This window comes from Adiantum capillus-veneris, chromosome 9, assembly GCF_014529385.1.
Source record: "Adiantum capillus-veneris isolate H3 chromosome 9, ASM1452938v2, whole genome shotgun sequence".
NCBI lineage: Eukaryota > Viridiplantae > Streptophyta > Polypodiopsida > Polypodiales > Pteridaceae > Adiantum > Adiantum capillus-veneris.
This window is the reverse complement of record NC_140939.1, coordinates 120,398,583-120,425,112: the sequence shown is the minus strand read 5'-3', so window position 1 is coordinate 120,425,112 and position 26,530 is coordinate 120,398,583. Positions and strand designations below refer to the sequence as shown.

General features: G+C 47.6%; 1 protein-coding gene across 9 annotated transcripts in view; it reads right to left on the bottom strand.

The window, feature by feature from the left end:
- Positions 1–24,753, bottom strand: part of LOC147451089 (chromoplast-specific carotenoid-associated protein, chromoplastic-like) — a 58,649-nt gene extending 33,896 nt beyond the window's left edge. For 2 of the 9 annotated variants that reach the window (XM_086520047.1, XM_086520053.1), the window contains exon 1: positions 24,521–24,735. In XM_086520047.1, coding sequence (XP_086376173.1) covers positions 24,521–24,556 — 36 coding nt within the window. In that variant the 5' untranslated portion in view covers positions 24,557–24,735. Of the gene's footprint in view, positions 1–18,961; positions 19,161–19,272; positions 19,346–24,520 lie in introns of all 9 variants that reach the window. The other 7 variants (XM_086520054.1, XM_086520046.1, XM_086520044.1 and 4 more) reach the window with 7 other exon arrangements.
- Positions 24,754–26,530: the final 1,777 nt, after the last annotated feature.

Sequence of the window (26,530 nt, the reverse complement as noted above, 5' to 3'; positions counted from 1 at the left end):
ATCAGCCTCTCTACTTGGCTGATGCAAGAACAAGAAAAGATCCAACAAGAAGTGATGTACCACATAGTAGCCAACAACACCTGGTTGGCCACTACAACTCTCTCTGCCAAAAAAAGTCATGCGGAGCTCCAATGTAAGAGCTTCCTCCTGATGGACAAGAGGAGGGGAGCAATCTACTGCTCGAGAGACAAGTCCAAGCCAACCTGACAGTCCAAGTATCGAACTGCAGTCCCTGGTAGAATCCATCTGAAACCCTCCACTGGCATCCAATCAGGCATAGGAACACTACTAACCGAGAAAGCCACAGTCTTTCTCCGATTGATCAGTGCGCCTGATGCACAACAAAAGGTCTCAAGAGCCTGCTCACACCTGTGAAGGTTGGCCTCCTGGCCATCCAAGTACAAGGCTGAGTCGTCTGCAAACTCAGCATCCAATAGCTCATCTCCCCGAATAGGGAGCGGAGCGCTAAGCCACATAGACCAACCTACTGTGAAACCAAAAACCTGCTCATCGCCTCGGCATAGAACAGAAAGAGGAAGGGGGTAAGAGGGCGGCCCTGTTTGATCGAACGTATGAGCATGAAACGATCACCTCTACCTCCTGACAAAAGTACTCGTTTGTACAGAGCTGACACACCTCTGATCCAAGCATCAGAGAAGCCCATCCTGCATAGAGTGCCCTCCAAAAAGTCCAAGTCAACTCTATCGTAGGCCTTCTCAAAATCGAGAAGAAGTATCGCCAGATCCTCACCACGGAGCCGTGCAAGGACAGAAGCCTCCCAAAAAGTAAAGATGTTGTCAAGGATACTGCGCTCCTTGACAAAACCTGTCTGTGTCCCATGTATAATGCTCTCTAGAAGTGGCTGAATCTTGAAACTCAGAGCCTTGGCAATAATTTTGTAGGATGAGTTGAAGATGGTGATGAGCCGCCACTGTCGAATCTCATCCAAGGAGCCACCCTCCTTGGGAATGAGGTAAATCAGGCCCTCACTCATGCTGTCAGGCATCTCTCCTGTGTGCAGGATGTACTGAAAAGCGTTGCAGAGATCTGAGCCAAGCAAGTCCCAATACTCCAAGAAAAAGCTGGGAGTCTAACCATCCTCACCAGGACAGCTACCATGGGGAAGTGCTCTAAGGGCCGCGTGTAGCTCCTCCAGCTAAAGAGGCAGCTCAAGCCTCTGGCGCATCTCCGCAATCACAAGACAAGGCATCTGTGCCCACACCTGCTCTGCATGCATCCTGACGCTCTGACTGAGGCTCTACAGACAGTAGATCACGGTAAAAGTTAGTAACAATTGCACGCATGTCCTTTGGCTCTGAAGCAACTGACCCGTCGGGCCTCTTAAACTGGCTAACCTTGGCATGCGATTGCCAGGGTCCCACTGCCTCAAAGAAAGCCCATGTCACTCTGTCACCCACCTGGGTCCACTGAGATGTCTATCGATGGAAAGCAAACTCATGGCACCTCTCCTCTGTGCTGGTGAGCCTGCTGCAACTGCTCCTCCAACCAAGAACTGTCTGGATGCTGCTCCTGCATCCTCAAGGAAGCAACTCCCCGTCGGAGACGCTGCTGCTCCTCTCGCTGTAGCCAGGCGAGCCGAAGACTCCTGGAGAAAAAGCCGACTAAGCTGAGCAAGTCCAGAGGCCACTCTGTCAGCGGAAGAGTCCTGCAAGTCTAAGCCCTCTGTCCAAAGAGACACCACTCGTTCTCTGAGCGCAGAGTCCAGCAAGACTCTCTCTGCAATGCGTAGCATCGTACTCCTCCTCCTGTGTCTATCTGTCACTGTGAGGATCATTGGTGCATGATCCGAAAAAGAGGTCCCAGGCAGGCTGCAAACTGACCCACCCAAGTCACAGAAATGGTCACTAGTGTAAAAGCGATCTATCCGAGATAGATTCACTCCTCGCACTCTACGTTCCGAACGAGAGAAGTCTAGGTTGTCAAGTGGCCTCACAAAGCTAGAATGTTGCCACACATCTAATACATAACCTCTCCCAAGCTGCCAACTCAACTTCATGTACAGTAGTGTGGCTACCTCCAATCCTGTCAGAGGGATCCTCCAACATGTTGAAGTCACCCCCAATGCACCATTACTCTGCCAACGGCAGTGACTCAACAATCTGAGACCAAAAGTCTGCACGTGCATTCACCACATTGGGCGCGTAGATGTTCAGGAAGCCCATGAGGCAACCCTGAACCTGCATAGTGATCCACTAAGCCCTGCCTGGCACAATAATCTCTCTGCACACAAGGGCCTGCTGCAAAGAGTCCGCAATAGTCATACATACCCCACCCTAGATGCCTCCAAGTCCAAAAGCAGCAGACCAAAACGTCTCATATCGTCCACGCAAAATCTGACCACATCGTCGAATGCGGCTCTCACAAAGATGATGCTCCTGTAGCATAAGAATGTCAATCTCACCACCCACAAGGCATCTCTGAAGCTCCTCACGCAGCCGATCCCTCTAACGCTGAAACTGGGGCCCTCCTAATCCCTGCACAATCCATGAGATGATCCTCATGGAGTTAGTGAGAGAAAACAGATGCTGCCGCAGCAACCAACCTCGCTATCTTTGAGGCTAGTTTGGATGGGGAGTAATCCCCATCCGAACGACCTCTAGACAAGCGTGAAAGAAGTGGCTGTCACGCCCAGGCCCAAGCCGAGCGTGCTGCCCGAAGGGCTATATCCTTTGTCCAAGAATCCTCATGCACAAACACATAACAAGGAGGGCACTGAGTGTCAGCAAACAAGTGCACCACAATGTGCCTGCAACCTGCTGCATCCGGAGGCGTCACGCTGAACTTGGCCAGAGGCCAAAGTGTCTGCACCAGATCTTGTCACCCCTAAGTCCCCTGTGTGGTGTGAGAACTCAGTAGCCTGAATCTGGAGCCAGTTGAGGACTGTGTGATGGGTCCACTCTGTGAGATCCCTACCACACAACGAAAAGGAGAAACCCACTGCTGTGTCCAGAGCCTCAATGCCTCTAGCTGCAAGAAAGAGGACGTGGACTCGAAAAGCTAGCCTCCTCCAGGTCATGAGAAGAGTCGCCCAGAAACCGAGTGAAGCTGTAGTCGAGAAGCTGTAGTCGAAGAAGTCCCAACATCTGCGTATGTCGAAGCTAGTCAAACCTCGAGGAACTGTTGCAAGGAGAGGTCTGCACCAAGAAAGGCAGCCTCAGGTCGGGGGGCTGTCCCTCTCGAGCCACACGGCTCGTAGTGAAAGCACTACCAAGAGAACGCCTCGTGGCAGAAGAGTGTCCAGAACCCTACCTCTGAGGAGGAGTGGAGGAGGGGTCGGGAGATGAGGTTGTGGGCCCCATCAAGGAGAGAGGAGGGGCGGGAAGCGAGGAAGGAGGTGGGGGAGGAGAAGGAGGTGGGGGAGGCGGAGCGGCAGCATCTGAGGAAGGAGGCAGTGGTGGAGGAGCTGAAGTGGGCGGGGCCTCCTCAGGCGGGGCCTCCTCAGGCGGGTCATGCAGAAGGGGGTCAAAACGGTTCCCAGTCGGAACCCAGTGCTACTACGCTGCAAAAGGTCGGCCACCAGGGGGAGCAGTGGGGCGAGCCCGCCCTTGTCGAAGGCGGCTAGCAACTTGCTGCCAACTGTCAGCTGTCTGATCACTGGTGTCTGTTGAGGTACCAGCCTGTGCGTCCTATATATCTGGCTGCTTGGCTTGCTCAGCCTTGGGAGGCTACCCATGCGCTGTGGGTCGAGGTCTCTTGCGAGGATATGCCTTTGCCAAATGGCCCATCTGCCTGCAAATGAAACACTAGTTCGGGAGACCCGAATACTCCACACTCTATCTGATCTATCCCCCACTCACCCAAGGCAGCAGTACCACCTTGGGGAGGGAGTGTGTGTCACAAACAAGAACCCGCAGAGTAGGTAAACCTGCGGCCTTGGCCACAACTGAAGCTGCAGTGCGCGGGGACTCCAGAATTGTCCCGAACATGGAACCAATCCTGAGGAGAAGAGGGAGGTACTCTCTCCTCAATCCTGGGAAACAGACCGAAATCGGCAAGTCTGCCTCCTCCTCGAGCACATTTGTAGTAGGGTCGAAACCACGATGCCATCGTCGAAAGTAAGCTCGAGCTGCTCGGATGCAGAGCGGACTCATCGAAATCACCTTGGCCGTCATATCTGCAAACTCGAACTCTACCTGGTAGTACCCTCTCCGGAGGATTTGGACATCTGTGATCTTGCCCACATCGGAGAGAAGACTGGCCTGAAGCAGATCCCGAACCTCGCCCCGATTGGGCCGAGTGCCAATGATCTTACAGATAACCGAAGTGGCTTGCAAGCGCTCCACTTCGGCCATCATGCTCGCTTGCTCTTCTTGCGAAAGAGCAAGTCGAAGGGTCGGCTCCGTGGTGTCGGGCGAGGGGGCTTCAGTGGAGTCGCTCTGAGATGGAGCAGAAGCCGCCATTCTGTGTCTGCTGCTGCGAAGGCGAACGAAGGGGAGTCGAAGGCGTCGAGGCGAGCTAAGAATCGGAGTCGCTATGAACCAACTCCAATAGAGACACGAGGTGGAAGAGGGGGAATGCGGGCAAGCTCCGGGCAAATTTTTCCCACTGAACTGCATAAATGGGGCGGGGGGGAATTCTGTAACAAACTGCTGACGTGTCAAAGCCCTGAAGAATAGAGTCAACTTGCAGATGCCGGCCGAGGGGCCTAAACCCTAAGAGAACAAGTAACAAAAGAAGAAGTCCTACCAACTTATGGGGACCCCGTCCGATGGGGCCCCAAGTGACATAAAGAATTAAAATAAAGCAAGACTCACACACACACACAAGAAATCGCGAAGCTGGCTGATGACGTGGCAGATTTTCGAAAATCACGTTGGCTGATAACGTGGCATGCTATATGGAATTCTGCGTTTTGCGCTCGTTGATGACGTGGCAGGCTGTACGGATTTTCGTGAATTACGCTGGCAGCTTTTTGGCTTTGCTTTTGGACCAGAAGCTTTTGAGTTTTAAAGGCTTTTCACTATAACTGCTTTTTAGGCCAAGGGCCTTTAAATATGAGGTTAGGGCTCATTCTCTGGCATGCTTCCTGGAGAAGGTGCAGAGTCTCGAGTACCGGCTTATGCTGAGTTGATGCAATATAAAGAAATACCGAAAGGGAGCCAAGGTTTGGGGCCAATACAATTCCACCACTCCGTGTCGCGTGTCGTCTCTTTCTTTCAGTTCAGTTGTTATTGAAGTGCTAAAAGTCTGTTCAGTCTGTTCTTTTCTATTGGCACGTGGTGCCCGTCTTGTGACAAGTTCACTGTACAACAAACCAGCGGGGGCAGGGGGGTAATCGTTGCTCAGCAAAAAACCAGTAAGGGGCGGGCAGGGGGCAGCGAGCGACTGAGCAGGTGGGTAGCGGGCGAATGTGCAGGGGGGGCAGTGAGCGATTGTGCAGGTGGGCAGCATAGCCAACTGTGCAAGGGGGCAGCACGAGGGGAAGGGTAGGGTGGGGTGACTGTGCAGGCGCAGCGGGGGGGGGGGGGGGGGGCACAAGCGATGGCGAGGGAGGGGGAGAGGGGGAGGGTGCGCAGCAGCAGCGAGCGGGTAGCCGAGTACTCACCAATGTGAACTATTGCGGGTAGGGCTACGCAATGAAGCAGCTCTATCAGCCTTTGACATTGTTCTTTGGGACTACATTTCGGACGCCATGCGCCAATTGAGATTTGGGCCTAAGCTTTCTCGTGTTGTGTTTTGCTTATATGCTTTCTCACAGACTCTTGGCCTTTGGGACGGTCTGTCAGGCAAGGATGTCCTCTCACCGCTTTGTTTTATGCAATCGCCACTCACCCCCTGCTTATGTATTTGGATGTTCTGACTTCTACTAGTAGATTGCATGGTCTCGTATGATCATCAGGCAACACTTTGCTGGTCAGGCTTATGCGGATGACTCTTTGTTTATGCCTCATAACCATGATGTGGAACAAATTATGCATGTTCTTCACTTGTCTGGTTTGGCGGCAAGCCTCAAAGTTAATTTCTGTAAATCTAAGTTGCTTCCTTTGAATGAGTATGATTGGCATAAGCTATTGTGGCCAAGGGAGATTGTTCCTCCACACGTCATACTTCATCATTTGGGTTATCCCCTCGCTTAGAATGTATCAGCTTCACAGAAAACGGATTGGATACTGCAACATTTGCACTCCACGTTAAATTATTGGAAATTGTCCACTTGACTTCTACATGTGTGGCTCAGGATTGTCCAGTGCATTCTTATGGCTTATGTGCAATTTTACTTGCCTCTGTTATCATGGTCTCAATCATGCTTGCATTCCCTTATGTCTACTATTTTGGAGCATTGTTGGTGCACTTCAACTCGCAGAAGGGGTCTCCGGCTCTTATCTATGGACAAGTTGTGTTCTCCCAAGCGCCTTGGCGGGCTGAATATTTTGGATTTGCGTACTAATGTTTTGGCTCGGAAAGCTACCCTATTGCCGGTCTTGGTGGCACAACGACAACCTTGGTCGCTTATGGTATCACATTTATGTGCGCATATTGTCACTCCGTCCTTTGGTCATTGGCAGCCAACCTATTGGGATGTCATTTTTGGGAAGCTTGAAGGGCACATTCCTGGAAGTTCCTTTGCTTCTTCGCTCCTTGTTGATTGGAAGGCAATGACGGTGCATTTGGAATGGAATGGCCGGCAATCTTCTCTTGGCAATTCCCTCCGTTTGGAGAGCCTGCATTAGAGCAAGGCTTTCTCTTTTACATTGGTCCAACGCCCTTCTCATCAAGCATATTTTCTCTCTCAAAAAGGGATATGCCAGGTGCATCAGGTGGTTGGTGACACCGGTGTTGCTCTTTCATTCTCTGCTGCGAGGTCTCTTTTCTGATTGGGACCTCATTATTCTCCTCTCTGGCGAGAAATTCGCGGCATGCTTGCTGATCTCTCTCTTGTTCCTCCTTCGAATGAAGATTCCCGTTGTTTGGATTGGAATCTTGCCGATGTCAACTTGGAATGCATTTCAGCCAATAGTGTCTACGCTCTCCTCCAATCTGATGTGTGGATTGTGCGTCATGGTAATCAGTTGTGGTCAATCTCCAAGACATCCTTATGGTGGAGACAAACGTTGTCTTCCATTTGACAGAGTCATCCCCCGTTCAAGGAACGTATTTTCTTGTGGCGTTGTTTGGTGGGAGCTTTACCTGTGGGCAGCACATTGCATGCTCGGCACATTGCCCCTTCTTGTTATTTCACATGTCGTGTAGCAGAGGAGACTGTGCCACACTTATTGCGGGAGTGTCGTTGCTCCAAATTCTTCATTCGACAGGTGTCGGCTGCTCCTCAGCTCCGTTTCCCTTCCGCCACTTTTCACAGACGGTTTTGGCTTTTTAAGACGCTTCAGTCTCCGTTTGCAGTCTTTTTTGCTTGGGTCAAATTTTGGGTTCTATGGACCATCTGGCACCATCGCAACTTCTTGATGTTTCAAGGCATTGACGGTACCCTGTTTCCCTATTTTAATTGTCGCTTGGCCAAGCGCTGCATTTCAATTATGAGGCTAGGGATATTACTCCTGATGCATACAGAATTTACTTTGAATGTTTCTAGCCCTCGAAGCATCATACAGCTCCGCTTTTTATACTTCTTCTTTTTCGTGGGTTTTCCTCGGTTTGAGGTTTCCCACTTGTAAATTAATCAAATCCGATTTACAAAAGAAAGAGTGTGTGTGTGTGTGTGTGTGTGTTGAGACAGGTGTGTGTGGTGTGTGTGTGTGTGAGAGAGAGAGAGAGACCAGCGCAAATTGTAGTCCTCCTCGCGAACCCTAAGCCTACACAGACAGCAGCCTTCCACCTCGCGAGTCACAACCTGCCGCTCTGGTGGTTGTCTGCCCTGTGCTCTCGCTCTCTGCAGCATTGGGCAGTAAGCAGCATCTGCGCGCCCTCAGCTTTGGGAGACTTGCACGAATTGCCTTCCCTGAGCCCCTGCCCAATCTTCTTGCAGTGATAAGCCCTCAGCGCAGCAGTCTATCTTTGTGCAATGAGCCTTTGTCCTCCGCACAGCTTGCATTCTGGTTTTGATTCATCTGCACAGGTTTGGTCTTCACGTGTGGGACAGAGAGTGTTTGTTTATTTCTCCACCTTGGTTGCAGATTATTTTCAGTAAGCAGTCTTGTGCACAGAAGAAGTTTTTTTGATACAGTGTTGTGGACAGTGTACAGAGCTTTGTTTCTTGGCTTTTAGTAGTAAGCAGTACATAAACGCTAAGTTTTCAGCTTATGTCCGATTTTGGTGAGTCCTTTATTAGCTCATACAAACGCAGAAAACAGATGGCGCCTGAGACTTCGGAAATGGGTGAAATTTGAGCATGTTTGCTAGAGGATTTTGAAGGTGCACGAAATGCTTGGGACGGGCAGGAACCCGCTACTGAAGTGCTCATTCTTGTTCAAGCATTGATGGACCCAATGGCGCAATATGCTTTAAATGCAATTATTTTGTTCTTCCCGAACAAGATGCCCACTGCGCAAGACGTGGGTCAATGGGTAGATTTCCTCCTTAAACGACAGGCGGTTCAAGGCGTGTACTTTGGTGCCAAAGGATTCTATGAAGTTTTGCTAGCACACACTGATGCTCGCAACATGTTGCTTGAGTTGTCTCCGTTGTTTTTTGTACTCAGATGACACGTATTACCGTGGGCACTTACCAAGGACTGTCAAAGCCTAATCCGTCATAAGTGCCCCGTATGGGTGGAAATCCTTGACTTTCCACGCACTTGGCGCCACTTCCTTCCTATGCTCACCTCTCGTTTGGGAAAAGTGATTTGTCCTCCCAAACTCGATGCCAATACAAATCGCTTTTGTGTGCTTTAGGACGTGTGACATTAGGGATTTTCCCTTTCTTCTTGCGTGTGTGTGTGCTACCCTGCACCTCCAAGACCTCAACAGGGCAAGAGTCTGCCAATGAAAAGAATGAATTAGGGGAACCGGATTACAACTCGTCGTAGGATTCTGGAGAATCAGATGGTAGCACATCCGAAGGTTCCGACGAACTAAGGGAACCACATGCAAGTTCATAAAAGGATTCCGGAGAAAGGGGATCAGATGATAGTGCGTCTTAGGGTTCCGAAGACTGACGCGTCAATGGATAGGGGAAGCTAGCGAAGCTACCCACAAGTCCCAGGGCACAAGGAAAGAAAGGAAACATGGAATCAGTTGGTAGATCACAGGATTCCCTAGACCCATAGTAAGATTTTTGAAGCAGATTGGTATGGTCTAGATTTGAATACTGCTTTTGCCAAGCTGCACGAGGCTCTCGAGAAGTCTCAAGCACAGCATAAGAAGGCAATCGACAAGATTCGACGTGACTTGCAGCTAAAGGAAGAAGATCAGTTGCTCTTATGGTTTGAGTTTCCAGATACTTGGAAGATTAACAATGCTTTTCATGTGAGTCTCTTGAAACCTTTCAAGAGTGAGGTGCCAGTCGACAAGGAGCCTGAGGAGCAACCTAAAGTGGAAGAGAGCGAGGAGATACTCGTTTCGGAAGAGATACCGGTTCACAAGGAAAGTGAAAGGTAAAGTGAACGGCAGCTCTTAGTCAAGAACTATCCGGCATTGCATGCAAAGTGGATGGAGGAGGAGGACCTAGCAGATACTCCTTAAATTTGGAACTTTACCTTGAGGTTTTTGGTCTAGCTTCGACTATTCTGAGAGATCCCGTGGATCAACAGGGTTAAATCTGGTGCATACAGAACTGCACAAGAGGAGAGTCACTCCACTCCTTTGTCATATATTACGGAGATGGAATAAAGTCACTGGTTTTCCTTTGTATTTCAGGAATACTGACGGGCTGACAATATTCTGCTAGATGACTTTATGAAAGAAGTACTTCGACATGGGAATTCTCGAAATGATTCTGATTGATGAGTACTCTTAACATGTAACTGTGTTTGATGCAGGTTTGAAAGACGAAATGACTGCAGCATTTTGTCTTGAGAGTCTATGGACATGATCGCAATAAGGATTGTTTAATCCGCCATCGTTGAGGTCTCCTGTGGATCTAGATCGATTGCTAAATATGTAAATTCATAGATACATCGTTTATCTTTTCATGATTAGGAGTGGACTATGCTTTGGATGAAATGCAAATGAAAAATGTATCTCTCCGTAGGATAAGTCAATGAGCCGGCATGCATTAAAATCGTTCCTTAGCATGTTGCATAAGTCTTTGAATAGAGTCAGACTTCTGGTTTAGACAATTGTCTCGAATCTCTTTTACCAAACCACAATAAAACGCTCAATCTGGTCTTTCGAAGTAATCTTCCGAAACGAAGACACTAGCAAATAAGTATCCCAAACCTCTGGCAGTAGTCATCCAATGTATCGTTCTCATTCATTTTCAAGTGATGACAAGCTGTGATGACATCTCTTGCATATTCATCTGATATCCAAGTTGACGTGAAAATGGACTTGAAGCAATCACATCGCAGGTGCTTCTTTGCGCAACATCAGAGTAGACCACCATCTCTATTCAGTTCCTTTCAAGTAAGATGCTGCCTTTCGCACCCTAGAGTATTCTGTGAACTGTCCTACAGAGAAGGCGGCGTCAAATTGTTGTACAAACTCAAGGGCTCGATGGGTGCCCTGGTAGCTTGAAAACATCTCAATCCTGACACTTGACTCCCTTCCTTGAACTCCTTGGTTTTCTTGTTGATCTGGTCGCTGTCAAAAGAGGACGAGCTCTCCTCCTTTGAACTACTAGATGGCCTTCCATGCCTTCTAGACTTTTTCAAAAATCTTCTTCAAAAACAATCTTGTCTTTGGTGCTTAGAAATTAAGGAACCTTAGCACCATCAAATACCTCAAATGGCGCCTTCCCCGTGTGTTGTTGTAGGCAAACTCCACCAAGGGCAAATACTTTCCCCATTAAGTCTTCTAATATGAAATATAAATCCAAAACTATTGAATTGCCTATCTGAAATTGCCCATCTGTTTGCGGGTGGAACGAGGACTTGAACTGCAACCGCGTGCCAATGTTCTCCCAAATTGCCCTCCAAAACAAACTAATAAACCGGGAATCTCTGTCCAAAGCAATGAACTCAGGCATGCCATCTATTCGAAAAATATGTGAGACAGTTTCGCCAAATGATCAGGCTTAACTGTCTTCTTTACCGGGATGAAGTGGGCCTGTTTACTGAATCTATTGATGACTGTCCAACTGCCATCATGCCCACTTTGATTCTTGGGAAGATAAAATAAAATAAAATCCATGGCAATGCTTTCCAAGGGACGGGAGGGTATGGGTAAAGCCTATAGAAATCCTAGTGCCTTATGCCTATCAAACTTGACCTTTTGGCATACTAAGCAACTGCCAACAAACTCGTCCACATCCTTCTTGAGCCTCGGCCAGTAAAAGTAACGGTCAATACTCTTCAAGGTGGTATCTATGCTGTGATGGCCGGAAAAAGGTGGACAATGGCACTCTGGCAAAACCTTTTCCTCAAAGGCTGTGTAACACACATCGTTTTCCACATCAAATAGCCGTCTCGTATGGATTAGCCTGCAATTGTCTCTCCACTCAGTATCCTGTGAAAGATATTTGCAAAATCGGGATCTGTGGCGTACTGATCTACCATATATTCTCGAAGCTTCGATGATGTATCACGGAAATAGCCAGAACCAAGGGCTTTCGAGACAATGCATCTGCCACAATGTTTTTCGATCCCTGAACATGGACTATTTGAAAGTGAAACTGTGACAAGATGTTAGCCCACCGCATTTTGCTTTTCCGAAATCCGCTTCTGCGACAAGAGGTAGCGTAAACTCTGGTGATCTGTAAAGACTGTAAAGTCAGGTCCAAAAAGATAGTGTCGCCATTGCGTAAGAGCATGGATAACTGCCAAAAGCTCTTGCTCATAAATCTGTGCAACCATTTCAGGACGTAAAAACATACTGCTCTCGTAAGCAATGACATGGCCTTCTTGCATCAAGAATGCTCGCAGGCTGCGACCACAAGCATCACAGTAAACTTCGAATGGCTTTTGTAAGTCTGGCAAGGCCAACACTAGTCCTGTAGTCAACTTTTCGTTGAGAGTCCGAAAGGCTGCAATCTCTGTCAGTCACCAAGTAAAAGGAACTCCTTTCTGAGTAAGCATATGCAAAGGAGAAGATGCAAATTTCCGAATGAACCACCGATAATATGAGCACAAGCCCAGAAAGATTCGAACAATCTTTAAATCAATGCAATCACGAGTCGTCTCAATTTTGGCCAGGTCCATCTTTACCCCTTATGCTAAGACAATGTGTCCCAAGAAATGTATCTCAAGCAAGAAAAATGTACTCGTTTTTGCATTTATAACCAATTTATAGTTCCGCAGTGCGTGGAAAAACGTGCAACAAGTGGTGTTTATGTTCTGCTTCATTCTTGGAGAAAACGATAATGTTGTCAAAGAAAGTACCCACAAATGATCGGTACCCTCTAAAAATCCTATCCATCATGCGGTTGAATGTAGCCAGAGCATTCGTAAAAAGGCATCACCAAATATTTGTACAAACCAAAAGTCGTCCTGAAAGCTGTCTTGTAGACATCTCTAGGAGCAATTCGGATCTCATGGTAACCAGTCTTCAAATCAATTCGGCAAGTAGAACTTGAAGTCTGTCGAGCATATCATCAATCCTTGGAATGGGGAAAATTAGGTCTGGTTCATTATGTTGGGCTCAACTAGGTCGGTAAGATGGCCGGTTCGGTGGTGTACTCAAATCAATCGTGTGATCTTCAGGACATGAAGGAGGCAATTCGCCTGGTAAGCCCTCAAAGAAATAGTCAGCCTGAGCTTGCAGAAAATCTTCTCGTTCCTTTTCGAGGTCAGACATATTTGACCTTTGTTCATCATTCAGTTCTTTCAAGAAGATCGAATAAATAGAAAGAAACTGAATTTCATCAAGTGGGACGAACTCACCTTTCAGTTTTCCATCAAGTACAATCTCTTTGCCCTTCTCATTCTTCAAGATGGCTTTCCCTGCCCTATAATCGACCATGACACTGTTCTTGTGGAACCAATAGATTCCTCGGAGGACGTTACACCCTTCCAAAGGCATGATGTAAAAGTCCTCGTGCCCTAAATACCCCTAACAATGCAAACGTAGTTTGCCAATGACAAGTGTAATGGCAACATCCCGCCCGGGTTCTGCTAGAACAGCCTCGGCTTGTGGCCCCATTTCCTTGGGCGTAATTCCAAATCGAACCACCAATTTGGTTGAAGTTGGCCTTGGCTTCTCCATCAAAGAATATAAGGGTTTCCTGGCTTTGCACTTTGCCCCATGCTGATTTTTGTTCATTTGATCAAGGTCGGCGTCCCCACAAAATCTAGTACAGGTCTTACTTTCGTCTTTCCTTTTCTTCCGCGCTTAGCTACTGCTCTATAACTCTCTGGCTTATCTTCTCGTGGTCCTCTGGTTCTTCTTTTCAAGAATTCTGTCCAACTTTCCGCGAGTATAGGTTTTGCTTTTTTTTTTGCATTCGTCTGTCCTTTTAACTTTCCTCCCTACCCAAGAGGAGAATCGATGGCCTCTCGCCATCTTGAGTAAATCTCATCAATCAAGTAATTCTTCATGTATTTCTCAAATCTTGAATCTCTAGAGTACTTGATCAATCTTTTCACACATGTATCAACTTGCAGTTGACGTTTGTACTCCGTTCTAGCAAACTATTCTGCCAAGAATTTGTCCAAATCTTCATTCTTTTCTTCAGTTTCCGCGCCAGATTTCAACTTTTCTCCGCCTACCCACCAAGAAGTGTCTCTCTGTTAGATTCTCCGCAAGAACCCATGTGTAATATGGGGTTCTTTATGGCTTATGCCCTGTAAGACAGAGCGATGAAGACGGGAGATGCGCAATGTACGAAGGGTGGGAGTGGCTAATAAATATGGGGTCGGGACACGAAGATTCTTTCAAAACAAAAAGACCTACGTGTGCTAAAAAAAGGATCAGATTCTCCGTAGAAGAAGAATCTTTCTGAGCTCTAATACCACTCTAATAGGCTTGGACACTCCAAGAGAGAATGAATAACAACACACGAATAGAAACTTCAAAATCACTGAACTTTAATAGAGAGAGATAGAGTCGACACGGCCGGCGGAGTTCCGTGCCCAGAGGTATTGGCCCCAAAGTCTTGGCGCCCCTTTTCGTATTTCTTTGTCATTAATCATTGCAAAGTACAACTCCCGAGGGAGCTCTACTCTTAGACTCTGCGTCCAGATGCTCTGCAAAGTGAGGCCCCAAGGGTCAATTTATTTTTACAAGGAATACCCCAAAAGCAGAGTCCCCCAAAGAAGTCAAATCCCAAAAGCATCTGGTCCAAAAACTGCCAAAAAGCAGCCATCGCAATTGGTGGAAATCCGTACTGCTTGTCACGTAGCACAGCCAACGCAAAACGCGAAAATTTTCGTACGGTATTCCACGTCAGTTGTCAGCACAATTCGCGAGCAATCCGTACAGCTCTGCCACGTCAACATGTGATTTTCTTTTCTCATGTGTCCCTTGGGCCCCGTCGGAAAGGACCCATAAGTTGGTTCAATTTAAAAATTCATTTTCATCTCCTTGTTCGGGTGGTCATGCCACGTCATCACTTTGTGACACGAAGCCTTGTAAAATTCCCACTAGGCAGTATCGAATTGTTGGAGGAAGGTAAGAGCCTTCATCTCGTCTTCGAAACCATTAACAGTGTCAAACTTCACAGTTGCACCACCTTTGTATGGTTTCGGCTTCTCAAGCACTATCAAATTGTCATAAGGAAGTGTCTACAGCATGGGTACACTGCGTGGGATCATTTGTGCTCCTTGGCCATTATCATTCTGGCTTTCTGATGCCACATTTGCCTGCTAATTGGAAAAACCAGCCATATCAAAATTGCTTTGTGGCATCCCAAACTAGCCCTAAGTACACTGAAACCCTGACTATAAGCCGATATCACCATACATGGGGTTTGGCATCATGCCTTGCGTATCCCCAAACACTATTCTTGGCATGTACTGCTGATTTCTAGGCGCATAACTAGCCATGCTTTGGAACACAGATCCACCTCCAAAATACCCAAGATGTACCGTGGGTGGTGGAAACACTTGATGCATAGCCTGGAAAGTAGTTCCCTTTCCATTTAAGCCAACACTTGGACATTCAAAGGTGGCTGGCTGAACTAGTATAGCCTGAGGATTTGGCATCCTAGCCACCTGTTCATGGACAGAAAAGGTTTGCCTTGGAGCCTCAAGTGACTCCGCAGCATGCGAATGCTCCCTATCCTGCTGGGTCGCATTGGGACCTGCCCTTGAGCCTACTCTACTCGATGAGAAAGCTGCTTTGTCTCCTATGAAACTAGTGGAGCTTGCGGAAACTCCATAAACCTCGGATTTCGCACCAACCGGGTAAACAGATTCACAGCTACCAACTATCCTGAACACATCCTCATCTAGCTGCCCAGTCATTATCCCATGAGCTTGTGGCGCACACAGCAATAAAAGGTACAGACAGTGGTGGCCGTGATCTTTCACAGACCTCATACACCGGAGGAATAGACTGTCTATCCTATGAAGACGAACCCTCTTCTCTATTGTCATTCGTCAATTCAGCCATAGTAGAATTCCAAGTTCTTGTCCAGATTTCGGAAGCATAACAACAGTAGAAGGCTTCACAGACAAAATCCCCATGTAATAAGTGACTTTCCACATGCATCAGAGCACTTTTACAAACTTGGCGAGAAAATACAGCACACTGAATTCTCTGTTTTTAGCCTCTAAAATGGACCAGAACACATGTTTGATAGCTAATCCAATACATATGCAAGAGGCTCTTGCCTCGGCAATCGAGCACAATTTCCCCCACAATTGTACATTTACATGAAAAGCCCTTGAGCTGGGCATCACGATTCTGTATCCAAAAGGGGAGAGAGGTGCACGAGAGCAGAATCATCGTGCTACATAAGACAGAGGAGAAGGCAAGCTTTCCATTAAAGTTGTGAACCTACACCCACTACTCACTCACACACTGTAGTGACTTAATGAGTAAAAATCAGCCTCCCTCTCATTTTTGGGCGCCCTCTCTTGGGATGAGCTCTTTTAGAAGTTGAGTTGGCCTGCACGTTGCTCTCGTACTGCCATGTTCCAGTCTACCCATTTGGTTTAATTTCCTAGTACCCACGAGCTTATAAAGTCCTATCGAGGGGTCTAAATGACTTTAACTGAGCCTAGCCACTTCTTTACTAGTTTGATTCCAATGCCGATTGGCCCAATCAGCTCGTGGCTACCTGGCCTTGATTCCTACGGGTGAAACTTTCGGCCAACGGCCGTTTCACACTAGCCATGCAATGTCCGGGCATTTGTGATTTCAACAAGAGAGTCCCACAAATTCAATAAAAATCCAAGGGAAGAAAACCAACAAATAAAGTTAGTGGTTGTCACGAGGTAACCAACAAATAAAGTTAGTGGTTGTCACAACCTCGTGACAACCTCCTTGAACGCTCAAACTTCCTCATCACTCAAATAAGGCTTCTCTAAGAGTTTGACCATACTATCGCATGGCTCCCAAACTCATGCATGCTTGGACCTATTGCCGTATCATTTCCTCTAGATGTTATCACATCACATACTTTCTTCAAAATTCGGATTCGGTGTGGCCATTGCATCAGAGTGATTTGAAAGCATGCAAGTCTTGTTGGGGTCTTCCTCAGTGGAATTTAGTTTCTTACTGTCCTTTATGAGCGTTACCACTCTCCCACGGAGCCCTATGCTAGAGAGAATCTCCTCGAGCACGAATTGCTTCCTCTCATTTCGGTTGGTTGTATGTTCCATGCATAGTTCACATGGAGCATGGTATGCCATGGTTAGCTTGTTTAGAATTCTTACGCACGCATGTAGAGTACACACGTGCACTAGACGAAGTGGAACGTCAAGAATTGGATTCCTCCTCGTCACGACAAGGAGGCTTGGTGATGTCATAACTTAGTATGCCATTGAACTGCCCCAACAAGAAGGGGCTACATCAAAATGTGGGGAAACTCTCCCAGTGAAGTGAAATAGTGAGATATGTACAATGATGGCTAAATCAAGATATGGGAGGAGAAACAACCATACACGTGGGCGGTAATGCCATCTAGAAGCCCCATGGACCATGATGTAGAAAGGCCTTGGTCACCAGAGTCATTGGAATCCCTCATGGCGCTCCTGCATGCGCTCGGAGCTGCCCAGAAGCTTCTCAAACTATCCTCTGATCATATGGATCAGCTCCAGCCAAGGTATCGTATACTCTCTGCCAGTGGGATGGGGCGGGCCTCAAAAATGCGGAAGCATCGGGCTCTCCAAATGAACCAAAGTGTCACAACTGCTAGCTCAAGACAAGTCGAAACGAAGCGCTAGCCCGGTTAGGGTGGACTAGGCTACAGCACCCCAAGTACAATGTCTAGCTGTCGACAGGGCAGGCATCAGCCATAGAATCTGATGCCCAACCTGCTGCACCATGGGGCAGTCCCACAAACAATGCCGCTGTGACTTAAGTGGATGGTCACACGTGGCACAGTCCACTGGATGGCCATTGTAGACCAACCAACTTCGAGCTGCAGCGGCTCGATGGGCATGTAACCACTTCCGGCAAGGGATCGTACAAAAACACAGAGATAATTGCAATCTACACACTTGACAACACTTTAGTACTTCAAAACAACTTGAAACAAAGAGAGAGAAGACGACACAACGCGGTGGAGTTCCGAGCCAAGATGCGTTGGCCCAAAAAACTCGCGCCCCTTTCAGAATTTGTTTATTATTGATTCACAAAGAATACACTCCCGTCGGAACCAATCTGCGTCCAGATGCCTGAAAGAATGGCCCTAAGGGCACTTATAAAGAGTACATGGGATACTAGAAGCAGAGCCCCAAAAGCTACAGGCCTAAAAGCGTCTAATCCCAAAAGAAATTGCTCAAAAGGATAGCACTGAAAATTGCCCAATCAGCCAGCAAATCTGCGACCAGATGCCTCAAAGAATGGCCCTAAGGGCACTTATAAAGAGTACATGGGATACTAGAAGCAGAGCCCCAAAAGCTACAGGCCTAAAAGCGTCTAATCCCAAAAGAAATTGCTCAAAAGGATAGCACTGAAAATTGCCCAATCAGCCAGCACAAATTTCGAAAATCTGCCACGTCACCAGCCAACGAAAAATCCGGGGTCCGTCTGGCTGCCACGTCATTGGCTTGTCACATACCCCTCTCTTAAAGAAGAGTAATCGTCCTCGATTACACCTGCAAAACAACTTGTCTTTACTCTAGGGTTTAGGCTCCTCGGTCGAAATCTGCAAAACATAGTCAAGTTAGCCCACGACCCGAAGGCCACTCAGATGTCCTAGTGCCACACAGATGATCACCGATGCAAATACCAGAGAGAGAATTGTTCACGACACAGAGGATTCTAGCTTTGACCAAGAGATTGGCATAGACCACCTTCCTAGGAGAGTGAATCTGTGACTAGCCAAACGGAACGCATGGATCAGATGCATCTATGACCTCGACGCAGAAACCCTTACCTTAAAACCTGTCACATACCGCCATGTAAAATCACAAGGATCGTCCTTGATTGTAGGGTGCAAGAAAATGCTCACACTTCTAATATTTATGCAACTTAAAATTTCACAATTGATCATTCAGTCATGCATTCTAGAGGCTCCATGTGACATGATATTGAATTTTGGATACCAAAAATGCTGACAGAGTCAGTATTTAGCAAGTCTAGATATCATACGCGTATGATGTCTATTCTTGAAAAAGTAAAATGTGAGCATGGGGATAGGATGTCTATCATGTGCGCATGCCTTGTGTCAAGTTTTCCTAAGTTTGAAGCATTATTCCTATGGATAAGACCATATTTTACTCGAGGACTCCAACTTAGCGGTTTTTGGCCAAATGGTGGCTTTATGTGGTCCAATTTACATGAAACTTGGTACATGAGCTGTAATGAACATGATGAAGAGGCTTGTGTGGATAATTTACCACTTGCGTGTGTAAAAAGGCTGGTTGTGCACAAAGAAAAGCTGGCTGCAGACACCTCGAGTGCGTCTGAAAATCTGTCTTAGACTGATATCTTAGCAACCGCTTGTAAAAAGGTCGTTGGATCTTGCTTGGATGTCGATCACACACCCAAGATCTTAGCCAATGCCTATAAAAGTTCATTGGATCTTGCTTGCGGTGCCTGCAAACACCCAAGATCATAACCTTAATCATAATCATGATCATAATCTTTATTCATCATATATTCATTCAAATGTCATAAAAAAATAAGATTCTAATCTTCAAATCATCACATTCATTCCTAGCCATCGTTGCTCCCAATTGCTTTCAAATGCAAATTCCTCGCCATCTTATCCTCAATTTCACCTGCAAAACAGGTAAAATTTTAAGCAATAGAGTGAATGTCTAGTTCCATGCTTCCAAATGCATGTTCCTTGTGCCTATCACCGGTTATCTACACACAAACAACAAGATCTTCCAAAAACATTAATTTCACACATGCTGAAATTTTCTGCGAAAACCCTCATTTTTCAAAATTACCGGAATCAAAATCTGTTCGCGTCAATGCATAGACCTTGTCGAAAGGATCAAGTTTGCCGTCTGTCGCATATCCAAATCTCGACCGTTTGAAGAGATTTTTAGCGGCCTTCGCAACACAAAAAGGCGTCAAAAAGCATGGTTTTAGAGCCTTTTAGGGCCAAAACGAACTCCTTTTCCTCCTTCTCCTCTTCCTCTTGTCGTTTCTTCTCCATCCCACTCCATAGCTTCCATCTGTAGGTTAACGTAGGATCGGTTCTCTCCTGAAAAAAGGGAAAAAATAAATAACTCTAGTAGGATCTCTCTATTCTCCGTCCATGTCGACAGGATCATACTCCGGTTTGCAGGGGGCAAGGAAACAAGTTGTGCTCTTTATGGCTTATGCCCCTTAAGACAGAGCGATGAAGACGAGAGCACGCCAGATGCGTGATGGACTAAGGGAGGGACACAGATTCTTTGCAAAAAAAAACTCCTATAAAATCTAGAAGCGTTGTCTTGCTCTCTCTGCTCTTTGGTAGGACCAGTAAGCTTTCAAAAAAGCATCCGCCTCAAGCTCTGATACCACTATAATCGCTTTCGGCGAGGGATTGGACGAAAACATAGAGATAACTGCAATCCACACACTTGGCAACACTGAAGTACTTCAAAACAACTTGCAAACAAAGAGAGAGAAGACGATATGGCGCGGCGGAGTTCCAAGCCGAGACTCGCTAGCCCCAAAGACTGGCGCCCCTTTCGGTATTTCTTTATTATTCATTCACAAAGAATACACTTCCGTCGGAACCAATCTTCCAACTCTCCGTCCAGAATGGCCCTAAGGGCACTTATAAAGAGTACATGGGATGCTAAAAGCAGAGCCCCAAAAGCTACCAACCTAAAAGCATCTTATCCCAAAAGCAACTGCTCCAAAAATCTAGCGCTAAAAATTGCCCAATCAGCCAGCGCGAATTTCGGAAATCTGCCACGTCACCGGCCAGCGCAAAATCTGGGTGTCCGTCCAGCTCCCACGTCACTTGCTTGTCACAGGACAACTAGGCACTGGAACATGGAGACTCTCCTTGGCTGTCTACTGTCCCACAAGCACCCCCGGAAATCTATCAGAAACTCAGTCGTGAACCCTCTCCTGCCAGTGATCTGCGATAGCAGAATGGGCCTCCCTCCATGCGGCAAGTATGTGACGCCCAAGGCATGTTGTGTATTGAAAGAAGGGGATCCTTCGGTGATCAGCTGAAGTAAAAGGATCCCACCAAAACCACTCACCAGGGTTTCATTGCACTCGCGCCACAGGGCAACTCTCCCAAGGCCATAGCCTCCATTGTCTCGTCTCAACATCTAACCGGTCAGGATCTAGCATACACGTCCTCCCTTTGATGCCCACAGCTCGAATGCGCTGTAAGCAGCACTCTGCTACCTCTGATGCCTCAATAGTAACTCTAAGGAGGCGACCCTCTCCCTGGACGTCAAAGAACATGCCAAGGCCTGAGTCTGAACAAGCCCTAACTACGATGAGGACCTGCGCATCTCCATGAAAATCCATCGAGTGGTAGGGCTCCAAGGGCCGCCCATCTGTGGAACTAGACCGCGAATCCGGTGAAGCAAAAGCTCCTTCCAGGGCTCCTCACCTGGAAGGAGACCTTGCCAATGAGCTTCCCAAGGAGGGATCAACTCTGTCGTGCTGGATCTATGATCCCCAACCCTCCCTAAGAGCAAGGTAAGGTAATGACCTGCCAAGAAACCTTGGAGCAGCCCAAGTAACAAACCAGTGACCCTTGAGGAATCGAACGAAAGCCCTCGCCAAACGACCAATCAGATGTGGGAGCATCACCAATCCAAAAAGCCACTGTCTTTCTCCAGTTGATCAATGCTCTTGACGCACAATAGAACACCTCTAGTGCCTGCTCACACCTATGAAAATTGGCCTCACAGCCCTACTGAAACATGCCCGAGTCATCAACAAACTTACCGTCCAAGAGCTGCTCTCCCCAAATGGGTAACTCTAGGCCACGCAAACCAACCTCCTGTGAAGTCAAAATCTACTCATCACCTCTGCATAGAAAAGAAATAGGAAGGGGGCAAGAGGGCAGCCATGCCGTACTGAGCGTGTAAGCATGAAGCGTTCCCCTCGACCCCCTACCAACAAGTTACAACACCTAGTTGTAAGCACATCTGTAAGGAGTAGAACCCCTTTGTTCCATGCATCTGAAAAACCTATCATGCGCGTAGTGCCCGTAAGGAACCGCAATCAACTCTGTCGTAGGCCTTCTCAAAGTCAAGGAGCACCACAAGATCCTCTCCTCAGAGACGAGCGAGGGTAGTCGCCTCCCAGAAAGTGAAGATGTTGGCAAGGATGTTGCGCTCCTTGACAACCCGTCTATGTCTCATGTATAATGCTCTCAAGTAGTGGCTGAATTCTCAGACTCAGAGCCTTTGCTAAGATTTGGTAGGCTTGCTAAGATTTGGTAGGCTGAGTTGAGAATGGTGATGGGTCGCCACTGCCGAATCTTGTGCAAAGAACGTCTCTCCTTGGGGATAAGATAGATCAAACCCTCACTCATGTTGTCTGCCATCTCCCCAATGTGCAGAATGTGTTGGTAAGCACTACAAAGGTCACAACCAAGCAGCTCCCAATACTCCAAGAAGAAACTAGGAGTCACAGCATCCTCCCATGGGTAGTTACCCCTGGGAAATGCCCTCAAGGCCTCCTGAAGCTCCTCTCGCTGGAGAGGACTCTCAAGCCTCTAACGCATCTCCTCAGTGACTAAACAAGGCATCTTGACCCACACCTGCTCTTTGCATGCATCAAGATGCTCTGACTGTGCCTCGGCTGAAAGCAACTCGTGGTAAAAGTCAATAGTAACTGCACGCGTATCCTCGGGCTCTGTAGCAACAGACCCATCTAGCCTCCTCAACTGGCAAACACTAGTGTGCGCATGGCAAAGACCCACAATCTCAAAGAACTAACCAGTAACTCTATCACACACCTGAGTCCACTGAGATGCCTGACGATGGAACTTGGAAGGCAAACTTGTGGCGCCGCTCCTTTATGGTGACCAGCTCCTGCCAAGCCTATTGCATCTGCTCCTCCATCCAAGGCCTGCTTGGGTGACGCTCCTGCATTCTCTGTACGGAGGCAATGCCCCGTCGTAGCCGCTTCTTCTCCTCCCTCGTCTCAGCTAGAATCTTGCAAATGATGGTGGTGGCTTGAAGGCGCTCCACCTCTGCTACTAAGCTCGCTTGCTCCGTCATTGATAGAGCAAGCCGGATGGTCGGCTCCGCATGGTCAGTTGAGGGGCCTCGTCAGAGACCCTCTTGGGCGAAGCAAGGGCCTCCATCTGTGTCTACTACTGCTGCAGGGCGAGGTGCCGACGCGACCTTTGCTGCAACAAACCCTCTATCCGATGAAATCCGAGTGGCAAGGAGGCGGTCGATACAGTGAGGGGTGGGTGAAGACTGCGGGTGATGCGGGAGGAGCGGAAGATGAGGGAGAGCGGCGGCGGGGGCGCGGGAGGGGGGGGGGGGGGGGGGGATACGCAAGGGCGAAAGCAGCAAGCTGTTTCCTTCCGGAGGGGTTCGTTGATCTTCAACCCTCACTGTGTCTCTTTTTAGTCTCTTTGATTATTCTTGTACGCATTATGATTAAGTCTTCTCTAAGTGGTGAGCATTAAATAAGCACTCGGCGTTGTACGGGTCTCTTACATGAGGCATCCATCTATGTCCTACACATATACATACACCGACTCCAATACAAGACACCAACTATAGGTCCCAAAATGTAAAAGATGCACCAGGACGTAGTTTGCCACACCAGCTGGTATATGCCAAGAAGAGTTTGCACTCCTGCACAAAAAGTACATCTACATTACCAACCACATGCCTATGAAAATCCTGTCCCAACAAAAGCTTTCTAGGACCACTCTCCATAATACGACAGTTGATTCTCTCCATAATACGACAGTTGAGTAAAGTCTAAAGCACTACAATGGCATACATCACGGTAGAGCCCAGTTTGTTTGGCCCCAGGACATTGAGACACTCAGGCCAAACTACCCCTTTGCCTCCCATTGTGTGGTGTGTGTGTGTGTCTGTGCTTATGCATGGATATTGGGTTGCGGGTTTGAGTTAATCTATGTGAGTGGCCTTTGTGGGTGCCCCTCCTCTGGTCCTTGTTTGCTTTTGTTTTCCTTGCTGGTTTTGTATATTCTTTCCTATTTTGTTTGTGTTTGTTTGTAGTTAATTGCTTGTGTGCAAGGGAGCTCCTCTTTCCTCTTTGTTGAGTTCCCCTCTCAGCTTCTTTCTTCACTCTTGGCTTCGGTGCCCTCGCCTTCCTGGTGGCGATGTGTTCAATTCTACATCCAATAGCCACCTTCAGCAATTGGACTCAGTTCTTCACCAGCTTAGAATTCCTCCGGGACTATTCCAATTGCTCTTAGTATCTCCTTTTAGCTTCTTTATTCTTGCCTTCAGCTGCCACTTCTCCTTGGTTTCCCTTTGGTTCTATGATGCCAGCTGCTGCTAGTTGGCAGTTTTGTTGCAGACGGTTGTTGAAGTGGGCAGCTAACACTCTCATCAACTGCTGGGTTCATTTGCCCCCTAGCCTTTGGAAATCACTAAGCCTTTGACCAATGGTACTTGAGTGCCTATCTGTGAGAAATTGCTAGGAGTTCCTCTCTGCTTGTAGGTGGCCAAATCAACTTTTACTTTTGCCCAGTAGCAATGCAATGAGATAAAGGTTGCCAAGGCAACTTTGACTATAAGCCAATGTCAGCACCTATTACAAGAATGCACATAAGAAGTTCACAAATTGCAAACAGCGGTGCTGCTCTATTTCAATGACACCCAAGCACGCAATTGACACGCAGTACTTCCGCTTTGATTGAGTCAAAATGGCTTCTGGCAAATCTTGAATAGTCGTAAGCTGGAATTCCTCTCTCTCTCTCTCTCTCTCTCTCTCTCTCTCTCTCTCTCTCTCTCTACATATATATATATATGTGGGCTACTGACTACCTTGCTCCATGTGAAGGTCGATGAGACAGCCGCCATCGTCCGACGTCCTCTTTACAAAGATAATGCTCGAGTCGAGAGAAGCCAAACTAGAGGTTTGGATACTCTTGACGCACCACCCTGTTTTTCGAAAATGGCCAGCCACACGGAGTCACACTGGGTCATTAACAAAACGATGCTCGCAGCTCACATCTTCAGCAAATTGGTTGTAGCCAAGTGATAGGGTGTCCGTGTTGCTGGCTGAGTCAAATTCTGTGAGGCTCTTTCGTCCACACACCTTTTGCAGTTGGCCGCTTCAATGGAAAGTTGGCCGGCCTCTCCCTTGTCACTAAATGACACCTCCCTAGGGAGGTGGGATCAATGGCCCACAGTAGGCGTCGTGAGGCAGGTGTATCCGGGCCGTCCGATCGACATTTGAACTAGGTGTGAACTAAGCGTGAACTCGGAGATGTGTGCACCACACCAAATTTGGTATGAACTCGACGTGAACACGGTGTGAACTAGGGAGGGCCTGCACATCACACCAAATTTGGTGTGAACTCGGTGTGAACTAGGTGTGAACTACGTGTAAACTTGTCCGTGACGTCGTGTTCTATAAACTTATCCCACACACACCTTCCAACGAGCGCGCGTTAGCCTAATGGTTAGAGTCAATCCCGTGGGGGAGAGGGTAGTGGGTTCAAGTCCCGGATCCGAGAAAGTGGGAATCTTTTGCATTCCGTAGGCAATCCAACGGTCACAATCAACCGATGATCGTGATCCATTGATCCCACCTTCCAAATGGAGGTGTCAATTAGTAACCGGCCTCTCTTATCCGCCTCTCTGACAAATGCTCGCAGCCAACTTTCACCTTTTTCATGGCGAATGGAATGCTTCCACCAGTGTGACACAGGTCTAAGGTTGGGCCAACCGTGGAAGGAAAGTGGATTGCATGGGCTATTGTGATTGGATGCACAAAAGGGAACGTACTTCAAATAGTGGGATCGATGGATTGAGCACGGGGATCTCAAAGCGGGGTGACTTGAACCCATGACCTGCCCCCTATCAGAACCCATGACCTGCCCGTTGACAGGCAAACGCTCTAACCACATGGGCGCGTAGCTTTTGATGGCATCCATGTAGAACTAAGAAGCTTGCTACTGTCTCCTTTCCAAGAGTCCAACCTTCGACTTGGGCCAATCAACTCCTCTCTTGGAAGCTTTTCTCACTTCATGAATTCGATGCTCTACTTCAAAGTGCTATCCTTCAAACCCATTTGGCCTCATCCTTGAACTCGGTGGCACATAATGCTAGGAAGAGAGCACAAGCCACCATTTTGGAAGAAGCGGAGACTCTATCCAAAGAGGAAACGGTGGGAGAATTGATCCATCATGAGGTCACCGCTCAAATGAAGAACCTTCTCTCACCTCCCCCTAAGAGGCCACCGTACCATAAAGCCTCCCATCGGGTGATCCACAATAAAAAACCCCTCCCTTTGGCAAAAACCTCACATGAGGAGGTCTTGCATCAACCCTTCAAGAAGCCCAAATCCTCTCCCCCGGGGATCCTATTTTCCTCCTCCACCCCTTGTAAACCTCCCCATACTTCTTCCCCCAAGAACCACCTCTTTCCTCTCCCCTCTCCCAACCTCACCTTCGTTCCTCCCCTTTTAAAAACACCTAATTACCCTTTGAGCCCTTGTACTTCTTCCACCCCTTTCCCTCACCCTCAACATCCCCATCCCAAACATAGCCTCCCCCAAAATCATAGAGTATCAAAAAACTTGCAGTGGAGGAGGAAGAAGTACGTTTAGAGCACCCTTCCTCTTGGGTCCACTTGCTCTTCTCCCATACCCCTCTCTTTCCTACTAACCTTTGGACCCCTCCTCCATGTAACTCCTCTTTTCTTCCTCTCTCTTACCACAATTATAGAAAAATGTTTAAATATTGGCTTCCCTTCACCAATCCACATGTCTACAAAATCTTAGCATTGGGTAAGCAAACAATTTTCGCTCTTGAGCATAAAATAACCAAC